Source organism: Pleurodeles waltl, chromosome 5, assembly GCF_031143425.1.
Source record: "Pleurodeles waltl isolate 20211129_DDA chromosome 5, aPleWal1.hap1.20221129, whole genome shotgun sequence".
Lineage (NCBI taxonomy): Eukaryota > Metazoa > Chordata > Amphibia > Caudata > Salamandridae > Pleurodeles > Pleurodeles waltl.
In genome coordinates, this window is record NC_090444.1 from 891535667 (window position 1) to 891554449 (window position 18783).

The window sequence follows — 18783 nt, forward strand, 5'->3', positions numbered from 1 at the left end:
TAAGGCGTTACAATATGTAGTATGTTCTTCTAGACATTTCTTTTTAATCCATCCACAAATTATCATGATAACTTTCAACACAAACTATTCTTGATATTTAACAACATTATTGATATTCTACCACTTTCGATCTTCCATTTTAACTGCGAAGCAAGGTCAAGCTACCAGTTTCTGAGGTTTAGAAAATTTCAACTCACCTTTGATCACATTCAGGTTTCTTTGCTTTGTCATAATCAGCAATTTGCATGTTAATGTCTTTTTTTTTTTTTTTTTTGCAATGGTACCATAACTCCGTCTTCTCACTGTGACCACATTCTCACAGGCAGTTTCATGTATGTTATCCCCGACATTCCTAATTCTGTACTCAGATAATCAGTTCGGATTGATGTCAAAGTTAAGGCATGTCTGACTCCTTCTGGTCGTCCATCATACTGTGGCTGTGCAAATTGGGTCAAGTAGAACCACTACTGCACTTGACTTTCAGGCTAGCGAGGATGAGCACTTGCATGCTGCTCAAGGAGGAGGAGGTTCAAGAGCTCACAGTTCACCAGCTAACTAACAGATACAATAAATTAATGTGCAGCCTACTGCTGATCTTTTATGGAAAACGAAAGTACTTGAATCACACAACAAAACTCGCTGCTACACAGCACGATAAATGTAACACAAAGTTGCAATCCATTTATTCGTAACAGTGAAGCGCTAAACCCACTTCTCTTTCCCACCGTGGCTGAGTTTAGGTCTCTACAGTTCCCAACACTATATGGAGTAGGGAAGGATTAGGCACTGTGACAGATAACTCAAAGCAGTTTCACTCATTAGGAGACCAACTTGATTCAATGTCTTTTTCAACCCATGATGAAAAAGTCTTAAACAATATGTTAGGCTTGCCTGCTTGCATCCGTCTTTGTGCCCATATGCAGGCTAAGCCCACTTTTACTTGCTTTTGAGTGTATTGCAATTCCTTGTACACTTACTGCACTGGTCCTTTCATTGTGAGGGCCACAAAGTCTGGTTTGTGTCACGTTTCGGGCAACTCGCTGGGCAGCTCTGTCATGTCCTACCAACCTTCTGCAGTTCCAGCCGTCGTTGGCTGGCATCAGAATCATGATCCAACATAGCAGTTGCATCCCTATTGTTGTGATTCTTCACAATGTTGTCTTGGTCGCAGTTGTGGCATCCTGACTTCCTGCTTTAGCACCTTTTGTTCTAGACTAAGAAGGTTGTGCATCAGTGATTGCTGTCAAGTGAAACTGAAAGCTGAAGATCCTTTTCTGGATCCAGACCGGCATTGGTCTTACCATCTCGACCTTCCCTGGGGCCTGTCCAGATGCTGATATTCCTGGCGGCGCTGCTCGCATTCTCATCCTCATCCGATAGGAAGCCAAAGGGGCGTTGGTTGATGCAGCTTCTGGCGCCATCTGGAGCCATGCCTTTAAGGTTGGTGCCTGAGCCCTCTTCCTAGGGGCTGGGATTCAGGGAGGAATGGCAGGGGTCACAGACCCCGGAAGAATACCATCCTTGTGAAGATCCCAGTATGGACTGGTGTGAGGAAATAGTTGAAGTCAGTGGACTGGATACCTCTTTAGATATTGGTATGCTTTTTTCCCCTACCTTGGCTATGGAAGAGATAATGTCAATTGCAGTGGTGGTATGGAGAGTACCTTAGGTCCTTGACCTAAAATTGCCTTTGGTGGCAGTTAAGACTAATGTTTTGACGGAGGTGCTGCAACTGGGAGTTCCTCCCTTAGAACTTCTGCTCCCATTTAACAAAGCACTCACTGACATCCTTCTGGAGACCTGGTGCAAACCCATCACAGGGGCTTCAGTGAATAGGGCAAATTTTGCCGCTGCCATCACTGAGGGACCCAGACTTCCTCATCTAACACCCTACCCCAAAGAGCTTGGTGGCCTAGACCTACATCCCCTGTGAATCCTGGTGCATTCTCCTCTGCACCCCCGGACAGGGAATCCAAGAGGCTGGACATTTTGGGGAAGATGATGTTCTCTTCCACCAGCCTGCCATTGCAGTCCGTGAACACCGCATGTTTTTTTGGCCGCTATTCCCATGCTCTGTAGGACACTGTTGCTTAGGTGCTGCCAACGGTCCCGGAGGAGACCTGGGCTATACTCTCTCAAGCTGTTGACAGTGGGAGAGATGCAGCAAATATCATCATCCGTTGTGGACTTGACACAACTGACTCACTGGGCAGACAGGTTTTGTTGAAGGTGGCATTCAGGTGCCACGTCTGGTTGAGTAAAACTGGCATTTTGGGTGATGTCCAATCGTCCCTGATGGGCATGCCCTTAGATGGCTCCTGTCTTTTTGGCAACAAGGCAAATTCGGCACTGAACCACTTTAAGGACAGACAGGCTACATCCAGATCCTTGGGCCTTTCTATGGCCTAACATACTCAATCTGCCATTGGCTCCTTTCATGTCTACGGAAGGGGTTTCCAGCCGTGCCAATACCCTCCCTGTCCCATGCCGCGCATGCACCATGGCCTCTGTGTGGCTGAGGGGGCGGATCTCACAAACCTTATCGGTGAGGGAGCCAGCAGTCGCCAGTCCATCATTGCCATGCAGCCTCTAAACCCTCCTAATCTGTCCTTATCCCATCCTTTGCATCCAGTTGGTGGCAGGATTTGCTAAGACCTGCTCCACTGACAGTCCATAACAACAGACAGGTGGGTTTTGAATATCTCCAAAGGGGCTACTCCCACCCCTTCCCACATGCCACCTTCTTACGACAGGCAGACGGGGAATCACCTTTTTCTTCTCCACTAGGAAATTACTGCTCTTGGGGCCAGGGGAGCCAAAGAGAGTATGCCAAGTCCCAGAAGTGGGTCATGATTGCAGTGGCCACTATTTTCTGGTGCCCAAAAAGGACGTAGACCTTCGTCCTAGCCTGGACCTACAGGACCTCAACTACTTTCTCAAGAAGATCAAAATGCTCACGTAGCTCAGGTCTTGTTTGCCCTGGATCCAGGGGACTGGATGGTAGCGCTGGACTTGCAGGATGCGTATTTACACATCCCCCTCCTGCCTGCTCACAGGTGATAGCTGTTGTTCATGGTAGGCCACAAGCAGTTTCAGTTTGCCCTGCTTCCTTTTGGCCTTATCAGTGCCCTCAGGTGTTCAACAAGGTGATGGCGGTGGTTGCAGCTCATCTGCGAAGATCAGGGGTGTCAGCCCCCTGCGACAACTCACTGTTTAATGCAGGCTTTCCCCAGACTGTCATCTCCCACCTCCAGTCTACGGCAGACCTCCTGCACTCGCTGGAATCACTATAAATGTGCCCAAGTCAAACCGGACTCCCTCTCAGACACTCCCTTTCACTGGAGCTGTTCTGAACACAGTGCAGTTTTAGGCTAATCCTTCCGAATGGCGAGTCCAGGATATTCAGGCTATGATACTAATGTTTGAGCCTGTATCCTGGATTTCGGTGAGACAGACTGAGGCTTTTGAGACTCATGGCCTCCTGTATGCTAGTAACATGTAACATGGCATATGAGGTCTCTGCATTGGGACCTGAAGTTCCATTGGCCGCAGATCTCTCCAACGTGGTCAGAACTCTGAGAAACGTGCAAGATCTGCAGTGGTGGCCAACGAAATGCAAATGAGTCAGCATCAGAGCCCTCTCTCTTCCCAAACCAGACCTCACAGTAGTGACAGATGCGCCCCTCTAGGAATGAGGGGGCATCTGGGAGAGGTGGAAATCAGAGTACTGTAGTATTTGGTGGAATCCAGACTCCAATGCAACCTGTTGAAGCTACTTGTGATCCGACTGGCATTGAAAACCTTTCTACCCTCCATCAAGGGAAGGCTAGTGCAGGTCTTCACGGATAACACCACTGCCATGTGGTACTGCAACAGAAAGGGTGGGGCGGGGTTGTAGACCCTTTGTCAAGTGCCCCTGTTTCTGGGCATGGCTAGAACATCAGGACATATCCCTCGTGGTTCTGCACCTGGCGGATTCTCTGAATGCAAGGGCGGGCAAACTCAGCTGAAGATGCCTCACGAATAGCGTCTCCATCCAGGAGTGGTGCAGGGTCTCTTTCAGCAGTGGGAAGAGTCTTAGTTAGCTCTGTTTGCTACCGCAGAGAATGTGCAATGTCAATAGTTTTGCACATTGGAGTTTCCAAGGCGCCTCTCGTTTTGAGACACTTCATCTCGGGTAAGACTCAAATCTCCTGCACACCTTTCTGCCCATACCAGTTCTGCCTAGAGTGCTCAAGAACGACCAGGCTTAAGTTTTCCTTATGGCTTCTGACTGGGTATGGAGAGTCTGAAATCCTAAGTTACTGAGCATGGCCATTGATCTTCTGATCAGGCTGCAGGAGGCTCTTCTGCCACAGCAGCAGTGGAGGGTCCTCAACCCGAACCATTCCAGTTTCTGCTGTCTTGCTTGGAGATTGAGTGGTGGCAATTGACAGCTTTCGACCTTCCTCCCGAAATCTGTGATGTTATTTAAGACAGTATACACCTGCCAATGAAAACAAATTGTTGCATGGTGTGCAGAAAAACAAGTTGATCCCCTTTCTGCTCCCCTTCTTCCTGTCATACTTTCTCTTACCTAGCAGGACTGCGTTCTGGGCGCTCTCAAGGGTTACCTTTCTGCTGTTTCTACTTTTCTGCAGCTGTTTGACCTGGCATACCTCTTCAAATTCCCTGTTGTAAATTGGTTTCTGAAAGGTCTTGTTCATCTCTTTCCTCATTTGCCATTTATCATGCCTGAGTAGGACCCTAACCTTGTTTTGACATTTGTGATGTATGCTCCCCTCGAGCCTCTCCATAATTGTCCCCTCAGGATCCTTATGATTAAAACAGCCTTCCTCGTGGCGATTACATCTACATGAACAGTTAGTGAGCATCAGACCTTATCATCTAAACCTCCTTACCTCACCATCTATCCTGACAAACTGATGCTTTGCAGAAAAGCTACCTTTCATCTAAAAATGGTCACTCCATTTCATGTAGGCTAATCCATCACCCTGCCTACTTTTTATGCTCTTCTGCATCCCTCTAAAGAAGAGTAGTGACTCCACCGTCTGGACCCAAAAAGAGTGCTGCTGCTCTACCTTGATTGAATGGAAGGGTTTCGGGTGGACGACCAACTCTTCGTGGGGTATGTTGAAGCAAAGATAGCCTGTGTATAAGCAGACCATCTCCAGATGGGTCTACTATGCATTAGGATCTGCTCCGCAGTGGCCAAAAAGCAACCTCTTGAGGACTTGCAAGTTAATTTCACAAGAGCTAAAGCGGCGACCACTGCATTAGCACACAGAGTTCCCGTCATGGATATTTGCCAGGCAGCAACTTGGGCCTCTTTGCACACATTCACAAAGCACTGATGCCTGGATAGTCAGGTCCATAGGGATGGGTACTTTGCCCGTTCGGTCCTGCAGGACTTCCTGGTTTGAAATTGGTCTGCAGACCCACCTTCAGGGATGGTATTGCTTGGGAATCTATTCTAAGGTAAGGAATCTGCAGTTTCAAGTCTCTTATCAGATTAGCAAGTTACTTACCTCTGGTTATGCCTTATCTGGTATAGACTATATCTAGCCACAGATTCTTTACTGACTCACCTATCCTCCCTGCCTTGAGAATGGATGTCTAAGGACAGGACAGTTCTCTTTCAGGGCCCTAGTTTTGCACACCAGTAGTCTATGTTCTTCAGTTCTCCTGTTATAAATGACGAATATACACTTGGACATTATTATATTTACTCTTTCTACTAAACCAATCCACTAAATATACTGAAGTACATTTAGGAACACTCCTTTTTAGAGTGAAATAGCTTAATTTTTTGAGATACAAATTATACTCCATTTTCTGTGGTGATTGAATCTGGAGGTGGCATGGCTGCGTAATTAATGATCTTCTCCTTAATCAAAAGAAAATTTATGGTCATTTCGGGCAGAAACACCAGTTTGGCATTCTTTTCTATCAGCCTCATTCAGGACCTCAATGGAGAAACTCTCTACAAATAGGCATGATATTTGCACAGGTCTAGATATGACATTTATCGATCCCTACCAGTGGGAATGGATACATCTTGGATAGCCCTGATAAGTCATTATTTTGGTATGATCTCCTTCCCTGAAATGTTGTGCTCTGAATATTCAACTTCTTGGCATAGGAATTTGTATTTTTTCCTTTGTAAAGTCATACCTCTACTTTGTATTTCTCAGACACATTGCATAGTTCTCGATTTGTGCTTTTCAAGCAGCTCTGCAAACACAAATACATAATCTTAGATAGCAGTAACCCACCCCCCTCCTTATTTCCTAATATGTTATTCATAAGTCTGTGAACACAAGCAGCTGATGCTAAGCAGAACTTTATGCGCAGATTAAAAAAAAAAATCTCAATCCATAGTTATAAGTGTGGCATTTGAAACTAGGTTGGAAAGGTGCTTAGAAGAACATTTGGTGTTACCTATGGTGGCAAATAAATCTTGCATTTTGGGAAAGGGCAGGTTAGTTAAAATGTGTTTATTTAAAGATTGGAGATCGGCGCGTATCCTTAGATCGCCTGATTTTGTTTAGATGTTTTTTTTCCTTTTACATGCCAGGACTCTGTGTACTACCCATTCTGGTGATTTTACACATTGCCTATGCCTGACAGGCATTGCATTCAACTTGAATTTGTTTCATGTTGAAACCATTCAGCCTTGCCCAAATTACTAGAAAGTGTTTCCTTTCATTGTGTATGTGGCCAATGGTAATTACTTCATCAAAAACGCAAGATATTCACACAGTTGTGCTTGGTCTTAGACATTCCAAAGTTTTCTTGATATCATCGTACAGGTAAGTGCTGACACTTTTTAGGTAAGTAAACCTTTCTAAGATCTTCCTATCCTTAAACTGAACACTAGAAATTATAAATCCTAACATCGACTGTATTACTGCAGTATGAGAACATTTTACTATAAGGCACCTGAAGCTCTTTCTTCATGTACCTTTGATATCCACAGTCAAGTAAGCCGACCCTCAATGAGAAAGAACTTTAACAGACACTCTGTCAGTAAAATTTCAAAGACAGGTGGAATATAGTCCCTTGTCAGTTCAATTTAGAGTCTATTGTGCAATGTCGTTGGTTCCGAAAATCATGTTTATCTTTCGATATAAAGACTGTTTTTTAAAGTCTTGAAATTAATTGATTCTCTTGTACGAACTGTTACTGACACTGGAAAAGCGGCCAACCTTCTTGCACTTAAAACATTGTTCTCCTATAGTGAGAGAGTTTATATAGTGAGATAGTTTTTGTCGGCAAACGGATAATGTGATTCACGATGGTGCCATTTGCGAATAAAGTTTCTATTGGATACACTTATCCCAGTCTTTCGGTTTAATCTCTTATTTTTCAGATAAAGGTTTGCTTTTGCTGGCACCTACATCACTGATGGGCAGTTCTAAGTCACCCTAACTGAATGTAGGGAGTACCGCAAAACACTTTAATATTGATAACTGATTCCTTGGGGGTTAGGTGTCTATCTTAAAAGTTGTTCCTGAGTATTTGTTAAAACAGTCACTATTTAGTCTCTTATCGACACTTCTAATATTCAATCAAATTCACACTGACACAAGACTGCGTAAAACTGCGATATAGGAGTCAATGGACTAATCGGGTAGCTGGACATGATTGTTAAATGTCTCTCTGTAGCAATGTGTGGTTCATTAGTGAAAAGTGTTTAAAAGCAAGCAGTAGCTAAATTATGTTCATCATATCCCCAACCCCGTAGGAGTGGGGCACCTTAGTTAGTATTCAAATTTGTATGCCCCTTTTCCCAATAAATAAAGTAGCAACATTGTCTTTAATTGTCAAATTGTTTTCTATCCACAACTGTAGTCTTATTAGAAAACAGTCTATTGTGTAATTAGAATACAATTTGTAACATGATCCCCATTCATGGATGGTTCATCAGTAAAGTCAAGGAACAATAGGGTTGGATTGCACTGCATTTTGGTGGAGACAAATGGGGTTCGATTAGTACTGAAAAGAGAGAATGTTGTGCAGCAAAACTCTAGACTAGTTATCTGTTCCTTAGTTTCCACAGTCCTTGTGGACAATAGCAAAAACTGAAGCCATTATTTAAAAAAAATGATAATAAATAAATACCAAACTTAAGAGTGTCCTAGGCGCAAGTTATCTTGAGTCCCCAGTAGAACAACTAAGGACAGGTTTTGGCAAACCAAGGTAAATTAAATCAGTTCAGGTTTGAAGTTTGTAAGCGGTTGTTGATATCCAGTTTCTATGACGTCTCATCTAATATTGGGAGGTTTGGAGCTTTATGGTATGATCCACCATGCTCAATCTTCTGATGTCCACTACCGAGAAAACATGTTTTTTTATTTGACTTACTGGATAAATCTGAGACGTGAACAAGTCATTCAAGTATGATCCGTCCCAAATTTCTTAAACTGGCAAATGCTCTTGCTGCTTCATAGAACTTTCTTCACCACAGAGAGTCAACCAAGGATTTACAGTGTGCCTTTCGATTGGCAAGCCCTGTTAGCACACATTGAGGCTCCATAAACCGTAAAAACTAACACCTCATGTCAAAAGACGTTTTCCCTATCGATCCAAGAAGTCCTCCTACATTGGCAGTGATTATCTTCACCTTTACAGACCCAAAGATCACAGAAGTGATCGAAAAGTTCCTGGTCAGCATAAAGGTGTAGAGGTTGCTCTGCAACTATGGTTTATGACCCTTTGAATTTCGGTCGACCCCATTGAGACTGTAGGAGTAAGGATTTAGCATTGTTTGCCATCCTTGCACGGTATAACTTTAGTCACTATCCAGCACTGCCATCCGTTGGTCTTTATGACAGTACTGCGCCAGACCTCTCTGAAGCATGAACAATAACAGCAATTCATGAATTGTCATGTCCAGATGGAAGAAATACTCAGTATTTCATTGCAACGGGTGAAATGACTGGTACCAAAATAACTAAAACATAAAGGATTCTATTCCAGATTCTTACTCTTGCATGCAATTGTTGAATAAATACTGAAGAAAGCAAGGATCCTAAACAGTAACACTGAAGGTCACTCTTCCAACTCTCAAATCAAAACCACTTTCTCGCTGCCATACATCTATGAGGACGCAATAGGCTAGTGCAAGTGAAATATGGTCAATACTTTAGATTTATTGTCAGTTGCCAACACCTTTCATTCAGAGTTCTGCCTTTCAACCTCAAACCAGCACCTCGAATGTTTACAAAATGCATCACTCCAGTAGTGGCACACCTTCATTGGTTGGAAATCATATACCCAGAGCTAGGTGACTCTCCTGAGGGCATTCTCTAATGCATGAAGTTGACAGAGCTTACCTCTATTGTGTCGTCCCTCCGCTAAGCACATCAAGCCTTGTTCCTTCCCAAAAGATGAGGGTTTTTTTAGCTGTGGGCATCTTGACATAAGCCATAGTGTTTCCTACCCAGGAAAGGGGAAGCAAACTTGGGACAGCTTGCGAAGATCTTGCATGTGCAAGAATGTCAGAAATGCCAGTATAAAGCCCTTCTGGGATCAATGTCATCTACTCTTCTCATTCCTCAGTTCCACAAGTGCATTCCTCAAAGGTATATAGATGCCCAGTGGTCTCACATTCCCAGAAACCGCATCCTCTTCATAAGGATTACACTGAGACATTGGAAAGCACTCCAGTGGTGGCAAGTGGAACGCTATCTGTTTGAAGAAAAACCACTACAGCAACAAGAGCCACAGCCACATTTGACAAAGATGCATCCCAGAAAGAGTGGACTGGACACCTTCAATAAGTTTTGACTGTCGCAGATCTCAGGAAGAAACAACTTCTCACTTAAATGTCCTGTAGCTCAACACTAAGCAACCAGCTCCCTAACACAGACAACATGATGTCAGCTTTACATTTGCGAGCCTAGGGACAACACCCCCTCCCCCCCCATTTTGTTAGTGTAAGCCCAGCTTGCTCTGTGCTGGGCATTTTGCACTCAAGCATGAATGCGTCTGACAATACATGGATGCACTTTGCAGACAGGAGTGTGTTGAGAGTATGATTTTGACAGCAGACTGCAAGCTCTTATTTTCCAATGATTGGGTGTCCTGGATTGGGATCTGTTTCCCGCACCCAAGAATGCAGAGTGCATACATTTCTTAGGCAGATAAAGTATGTTTTGTTTGTTAATGAGTACATGTTTTCAATTCGTTCGTACAGAAACTTCCTTTCACTTTTCCTACTATTCCCATGATTCCCTGATTCTCAATGAAAAAAACATTGCGCAGTCATCCCAGTGGTCCCAGCATGGATTGGGCAGCAGTGGCTACGAGAGTTTTGTGAAATGACAGCCGGCACAAATCTTGTTCGGTCTAATTTCCTAGCCAGCAAATGATCAAGGATGTAGGCTGCTGAGAACCTAGAGTTTGACTGTCAGCAGACCAGTTGCTCTGCTTAGCTTCAAACTAAGAGGAAATGAGGCTAAAGAATGCAGCACTCTTAGTCTGAGTACTGAATTTATTAAGGCACTTCCCCTGTCTCTAACAAGGGAATACAAAAATATTAGCATTTAACTTGAATGCAGCAAAACACGTGCAGATACTAAAATAATCACAGCAGTTGAATAATAATAAGCAGAAAAAGTGCAATATATCAACATTAAATATGTATGCAGCGAATATGTTAATTTATGCATGCACATTACAAAGCTAGATAATTGAGAATTAAAAATGCATCACTATGGGGGTCGAACTCTTCATCCTTGCCAGCATCATCAAGCTGAGTAACCCTGGACAGCTGAGGGAGGAGGTTTTCCCAACATGGTGTGTTTCCTGGACCGTGCATCCACTTTAAAGAGAGCTTCTTCTACCTCAGCGCCACGGTTCCCCACCTTATATACCTTAAACAATCCCAAGAGGAAGGTTCTGGTAACCTTCCCCCTCTCTTCAAATAAGTTGTGAAATTCAAGCGCTGACGGTACTTGGTCTGTGTTGAAAACAATACAAAAGAATTGGCCAGATCCCAATGTGCATTTCCAAGACAAACCCGTACCCCTCTCTGCTATAAACATTCCCATCCTTATCACTGTTACATCCCCCATGATATGTTCCCTGCTCTGGTGAGAAGAGCGAAAACACGTTCAGTGTAGAAAACAAGCTCTGCGTGGAAAAATACCTGCGCCTCCAATGTGATGGCATTTGAAGCTAAGCTAAGCACAAAGTGGAGTCAGTGGTCAAGATGGAATCTGTGGTTAGATACAGATAGCATTACACCAAGGACGTATAGACATATGTTTAAGACCTAAGGAGAGTCTGTGCACAATTCACATCAGACTCGTGCATTGAAGTAAAAGAAATTCTATCTGGCTGTTACCCATCACACGACACAAGCTTCTTCCATTTCCCTTGCATTTAACAGAATGTGGCCTAAAGTATTCTTCTAGAACAGTTCACATAGCAGCCATTTCCTATTACCAGCGACAATTAACACTATCCATCTTATAAGAAAATATTTTTAAAGAATTAATGAAGAGGTGATTTATAACCTTCTTGTCACTGACAGTTTGTGGCTTTCTGGGAGCCAAATACACTCCAAGGTGCATTTTTGTATGGGTGAATTTGCAGATCTTTAATGCAGTTTATTTTCTCAAAACAGCACTCTTGCTGACAATAACTTCCTTGACAGGTTTTAACCCTATTCATTGAGCTGTAGTCTGAGTTTACACAAAGTTACAGCTTCCTTAAAACAGATAAACATTTCATCACTAAAGTGCCTTCAGTTTGAACCAGCCTTTGTATTTTCCACACCAAATTGTGGCAGAAAAGTAACTTCACTTGGACAGAACCAAGAACAGCTTGAGCAATTCTTTATGGACTTTTTAAATTCAAATAAAGTCTCATCAAGGAAGGTTAATGCCCGCTGCCACTCAATAGCTGAAAGATCTCTTCTCAAGACAGTAAGAGCCGGTTGGACCAAAGAAATGGTGCCACTGCATCTCTTAGTTAGTGTCCCACTGTGACGTTTGCATACATCCAGCAGATGAGCCCATGTATATCTTCTCAAAACTTTTGCTTCATTGCATCATTGATGGCTACTTTGCCTTTCTTGGATACGTAGAAACCACATACTTGAGAAGAAATGTTTAGTTTCGCCTAACCACAGTTCTTTGATGCAGATATCCTGCCTTATGTTTAATTAGGTTAATTTATTCCTTTTGCCCTCTGCTATAAAATTCTCAGCATTGTAAGTCTTCAGGGTGAGTGAAGTTCTAAGCCTCACCATCTCTTTGGCTCTGTAGCTCTGGTGTGGTCCAACAGCGAGATTGATGGGGTACACATTATACAGTGTTAAATGAGTATTTGCCATTGCTTTTTAACATTTACAACCAAGGATTGCCAGTATAGCCATTAGGAATTGGGCAAGGGTGTGAATCTATGAAAGATATCCAAAATCACTATGAGAGAAAAAATGAGGTTATTAGGCTTATAAAGGGCAGAAACATGTTGGCACTACAGAGGTACAAGGGCTATAATAACCAGTGATGTCCTCTGGCGAATGCTTTTTAATCTTTTTTATAAATACTGAGGGTACAACCAAATAAAGAATAGTCTTCTGGTTTATCGTGAGGTATTTAATTATAATAACTGGATCCCTAATAATTTATCCAGATTAATCATTTCTAAGAACTCCCTGAAGAGTCCCGCTTGAGGTAGAGATTGCTCTGGCAGTACTATCTTACCAGGAGGGGATGAGGGGGTCGATGATGAAGCATGTCACGTGTTATGTGAGTGAGCTCCTCTCATCCAATTCTTGGACTTGCCTAGAATTGGATTAGAAGAGTAGTTTAGGTGGATTGGTATTTCAGACATGGTACAAAATAATTCAGAGGTACCTGTTTAAATGGTTACCGTGACTAATTGTGATGTGATGAATCTATGAAAAATACCAAAGTTTGAAAACTTTTATTAAAAGTGAGTTACTTTATTTACTTGTAAATGTTCATTGACCAACCATAAGGAGATATGTGTTCTTAGACTACCTCATCCTCTTGTGTCTTGTACTGTGACCAGACGTGTGTGATAACTAAGGAAAGCAGTGCATGGTAGAGATTATGAAATAAAATATAGGAACTTCATCTAGATATATTTTTTTTCTTTCTCAGACAAGATTGTTGCTTATCAAAAACCTTTTAAGCAAACAAGGCAGTCCCCTGACTCAAAAAGAATTAGTACAGCTGGCTAGGTAAGTACTTTTAATTTTGCTAATTTGTGAGTTTGCATGTGACGTTTGTGCAACCTTTTTATAATCTACCTTGGCACTCTAATAAAGTGGTATTATTTGCAATTTAAGGCCAAAGGCAATTTGGTACTTAAAAACGAAAGATGAGTTTTAATATCTTTAAAAAAAGGATTTTCATGTTTAAATGTTTTGGCGAAAATCTATCATGAGGAATAGGGTTTCAATAAAGAAACTGGATAAACATAGTTTCCAGCTTGTTGTACAAGCAGTGTTGTTGTTGAACACTTCAGCACTAGCTTCTGAGGTGGCTTAAAAGGGCTAGTGTGTGGTCTGTTTTGCCTCTTTTGTTTATATAAATTCCATCACAGTCACTGGGATTACGGAAAACCCCTACACATAATGTAGTCTGGGATGCTATGAAGGACAGGACCAGGGTGGTTCTGGTTCCAAGATCTAGAACTTACTGGAGCAGAATCAAGGATGATTGGCATTTGGCTTTGTCTAATCTGAGGTGGCAAGGTGGACAAAACACGATTGACTGGGATGTGACCTGAGTAGTTGTCAGTGGCTGAGATCAGTTCATACATCCCATCCATCTCTTGCTTGTTTTCTTTAACGTGAGGAAAAAGCTTCCAAAATGTGATACAATCTAGATGTGTTATTCTTAACGTTTTGGCTTCTATGGCCCCCGACTTAATCATTACTGGAATCTGGGGACCCCTACTGAATCATTATTGAAACACAGTGACCCCGCCCCTCTCAATGAGTCATCACTGGAAGCCAGGTCCCAGGCTTAAGAATTGTTTATGATTTCAACCCCCAAAACAATACATAAACCATTGCAGAAACGGTTATTCATCAAATCAAACTAATAATGAAATATTTTATGTTCGATGGCATCTGTCGCTGTAGATACGCATGTTCTGCAATAGCTCGCCATCTGGTGTTGGGCCGGAGTGTTACAAGTTGTTTTTCTTCGAAGAAGTCTTTCGAGTCACGGGACCGAGTGACTCCTCCTTTTGTCTCCATTGCGCATGGGCGTCGACTCCATCTTCGATTGTTTTTTTTCCGCCATCGGGTTCGGACGTGTTCCTGTCGCTCCGAGTTTCGGAACGGAAAGATAGCTAATTTCGGAAGATTTTCGTCGGTATTGTTGCGTTCGGGATCGGCGTACTTAGATTCAACACCGCATCGAAGATCGAAGAGCTCCGGTGCCCTTCGGGGTAGTTTTTCGATCCCCCGTCGGGGCCTGGTCGGCCCGACCGCGTGCTGAAGAACGCCGATGGAACGGACCCCGTTCTGTTTCTGCCCCAAATGCCACAATAAATACCCCTACACAGACCAACACTTGGTCTGCAACCTGTGCCTGTCACCTGAGCACAGCGAAGACACCTGCGAGGCCTGTCGTGCGTTCCGGTCCCGAAAAACACTCCGAGACCGTCGAGCCAGAAGACTTCAGATGGCGTCCGCACCGACAGCCCAACAGGAGTTCGAGGAACAGGAAGAGGAAGGTACCTTCTCGATCCAAGACTCAGACTCCGAAGGATTCGACGATACACAAACCGTGAGTAAGACGTCGAAAACCACACAGAGACACATTTACAAGGCCCAGGGGACGCCACTGCCATCCGGCCATGGCTCCACCCATAAATTCGGTGACCGACCGTCGGCACCGAAAAAGGCCCAAACAGTGCCGAGGTCGTCCGACTCCGGTCGAGACACCGGCACGCAGCCTTCTCGGGACCGAGAAAGTGCTGGAGACAAGCCTCGACACCGAGATGCCGGTGTGGACACGGCTCGACGCCGAGACAGCGGCACCGAAGCAGATCGACGCCGAGAGGTTTCGGCCCCGAAAAAGAAAAAAGTCACCTCGGAGCCGAAAAAACACGCAGACAAGGTTTCGATGCCAAAACAAACTGCAAGCGACCCAGCTCCAGGCTCTTATACAGAAGAGCACTCGCTAACCTCCCAAATGCAAAAGCATAGGTTTGAGGAAGAGCTACAAGCAACTGATGTGGACCATACGCAAAAGCGTATCTTCATACAGCAGGGGACAGGAAAAATAAGCACCCTTCCCCCTATTAGGAGAAAGAGAAGGTTGGAGTTCCAGACTGAACAGACACCACAACCAAAAGTGGTGAAAAGAGTTACCCCACCACCCTCTCCTCAGCCCGTGATTAACGTCTCACCAGCACAAACTCCATCACTCTCCCCAGCTCACACCACCATGAGCCAGGGTGACCAAGATCAGGACGCATGGGACCTATACGACGCCCCAGTGTCAGATAATAGTCCGGAGGCATACCCTACGAAGCCATCTCCACCAGAGGACAGCACCGCGTATTCTCAAGTGGTGGCTAGAGCAGCACAATTTCACAACGTAAGCCTCCACTCAGAACAGGTCGAGGATGATTTTTTATTCAACACACTCTCCTCCACCCACAGCTCGTACCAAAGCCTGCCTATGCTCCCTGGTATGCTCCGGCACGCAAAAGACATCTTTAAGGAGCCGGTCAAAAATAGGGCAATCACACCAAGGGTGGAAAAAAAGTATAAGGCGCCTCCCACAGACCCGGCTTTCATCACTACACAGCTGCCACCAGACTCTGTCGTTGTAGGAGCAGCTAGGAAGAGGGCCAACTCTCACACATCTGGAGATGCACCACCCCCAGATAAAGAAAGCCGCAAGTTCGATGCAGCTGGTAAAAGAGTCGCAGCACAAGCTGCAAACCAGTGGCGCATCGCGAACTCCCAGGCACTACTTGCGCGCTATGACAGAGCCCACTGGGACGAGATGCAACATCTCATTGAACATCTGCCCAAGGACTTACAAAATAGGGCAAAACAAGTGGTTGAGGAGGGACAGGCCATTTCCAACAACCAGATCCGCTCCTCCATGGACGCTGCAGATACAGCTGCACGGACAATTAATACATCTGTAACTATCAGAAGGCATGCATGGCTCCGAACGTCTGGATTTAAACCAGAGATTCAACAAGCAGTTCTCAATATGCCTTTTAATGAAAAAGAACTGTTCGGTCCAGAAGTGGACACAGCGATTGAGAAACTCAAAAAAGATACGGACACTGCCAAAGCCATGGGCGCACTCTACTCCCCGCAGAGCAGAGGAAATTACAGCACATTCCGTAAAACGCCCTTTCGAGGGGGGTTTCGGGGTCAGAGCACACAAGCCAGTACCTCACAAGCACCACCGTCCAGTTACCAGGGACAGTATAGAGGAGGTTTTCGGGGACAATATAGAGGAGGGCAATTCCCTAGAAATAGAGGAAGATTTCAAAGCCCCAAAACCCCTACTACTAAACAGTGACTCACATGTCACTCACCCCCTCCACACAACACCAGTGGGGGGAAGAATAGGTCATTATTACAAAGCATGGGAGGAAATCACTACAGACACTTGGGTTCTAGCAATTATCCAGCATGGTTATTGCATAGAATTTCTACAATTCCCTCCAAACATACCACCAAAAGCACAAAATTTAACAACACACCATTCCAATCTCCTGGAGATAGAAGTGCAGGCACTATTGCAAAAGAATGCAATCGAATTAGTGCCAAACACACAACTAAACACAGGAGTTTACTCACTGTACTTTCTGATACCAAAGAAGGACAAAACGCTGAGACCAATCCTAGACCTCAGAGTAGTGAACACTTTCATCAAATCGGACCACTTCCACATGGTCACACTACAAGAAGTATTGCCATTACTAAAACTACACGACTATATGGCAACTTTAGACCTCAAGGACGCTTATTTCCATATACCAATACACCCATCGCACAGGAAATACCTAAGGTTTGTATTCAAAGGAATACATTACCAATTCAAGGTACTGCCTTTCGGATTAACAACCGCACCAAGAGTCTTTACCAAATGCCTAGCGGTAGTCGCTGCACACATAAGAAGGCAGCAAATACATGTGTTCCCATATTTGGACGACTGGCTAATCAAGGCCCATTCGTTCATAGAGTGCTCAAATCACACAAATCAGATCATACAAACCCTCTTCAAACTCGGGTTCACCGTCAACTTTACAAAATCCAACATTCTGCCGCGCAAGGTACAACAATACCTAGGAGCCATAATAGACACATCAAAGGGAGTAGCCACTCCAAGTCCACAAAGAATTCTAAATTTCAACACCATCATACAACGCATGTATCCAACACAAAAGATACAAGCAAAGATGGTATTACAACTCCTAGGCATGATGTCTTCATGCATAGCCATTGTCCCAAACGCAAGACTGCACATGAGGCCCTTACAACAATGCCTAGCATCACAGTGGTCTCAAGCACAGGGTCACCTTCTAGATCTGGTGTTAATAGACCGCCAAACTTACCTCTCGCTTCTGTGGTGGAACAACATAAATTTAAACAAGGGGCGGCCTTTCCAAGACCCAGTGCCACAATACGTAATAACAACAGATGCTTCCATGACAGGGTGGGGAGCACACCTCGATCAACACAGCATACAAGGACAATGGAACGTACATCAATCAAAACTGCATATCAATCACCTAGAACTTCTAGCAGTTTTTCAAGCACTAAAAGCTTTCCAACCAATAATAGTTCACAAATACATTCTCGTCAAAACAGACAACATGACAACAATGTATTATCTAAACAAGCAGGGGGGGACGCACTCCACGCAGTTAAGCCTGCTAGCACAAAAGATTTGGCGTTGGGCAATTCACAACCAAATTCGCCTAATAGCACAATTTATACCAGGGATCCAAAATCAACTCGCAGACAATCTCTCTCGAGATCACCAACAGGTCCACGAATGGGAGATTCACCCCCAAATTCTGAAGACTTATTTCAAACTCTGGGGAACACCTCAGATAGACTTGTTTGCGACAAGTGATAACGCAAAATGCCAAAACTTCGCATCCAGATACCCACACGAACAATCCCAAGGCAATGCCCTATGGATGAACTGGTCAGGTATATTTGCTTACGCTTTTCCTCCTCTCCCTCTCCTTCCTTACCTGGTAAACAAACTCAGTCAAAGCAAACTCAAACTCATATTGATAGCACCAACTTGGGCAAGGCAACCCTGGTACACAACGCTGCTAGACCTATCAGTAGTACCCTGCATCAAATTGCCCAACAGGCCAGATCTGTTGACACAGCACAACCAAAAGATCAGACACCCAGATCCAGCATCGCTGAATCTAGCAATCTGGCTCCTGAAATCCTAGAATTCGGGCACTTACAACTTACCCAAGAATGTATGGAAGTCATAAAACAAGCTAGAAGGCCATCCACCAGGCACTGCTATGCAAGTAAATGGAAGAGGTTTGTTTGCTACTGCCATATTAATCAAATACAACCATTACACACAACTCCAGAACATGTAGTGGGTTACTTGCTTCACTTACAAAAATCTAACCTGGCTTTCTCTTCCATTAAAATACACCTTGCAGCAATATCTGCATACCTGCAGACTACCTATTCAACCTCACTATATAAGATACCAGTCATTAAAGCATTCATGGAGGGCCTTAGGAGAATTATACCACCAAGAACACCACCTG

The 18783-nt window shown here is 44.0% G+C and overlaps 1 protein-coding gene across 4 annotated transcripts in view; it reads left to right on the forward strand.

Moving 5' to 3' along the window:
- Nucleotides 1–18783, forward strand: part of SPAST (spastin) — a 465871-nt gene that overhangs the window by 385472 nt on the left and 61616 nt on the right. For all 4 annotated transcript variants that reach the window (XM_069235003.1, XM_069235001.1, XM_069235002.1 and 1 more), the window contains one exon: nucleotides 13143–13222. In XM_069235003.1, the coding sequence (XP_069091104.1) occupies nucleotides 13143–13222 (80 nt within the window). The remainder of the gene's footprint in view (nucleotides 1–13142; nucleotides 13223–18783) is intronic.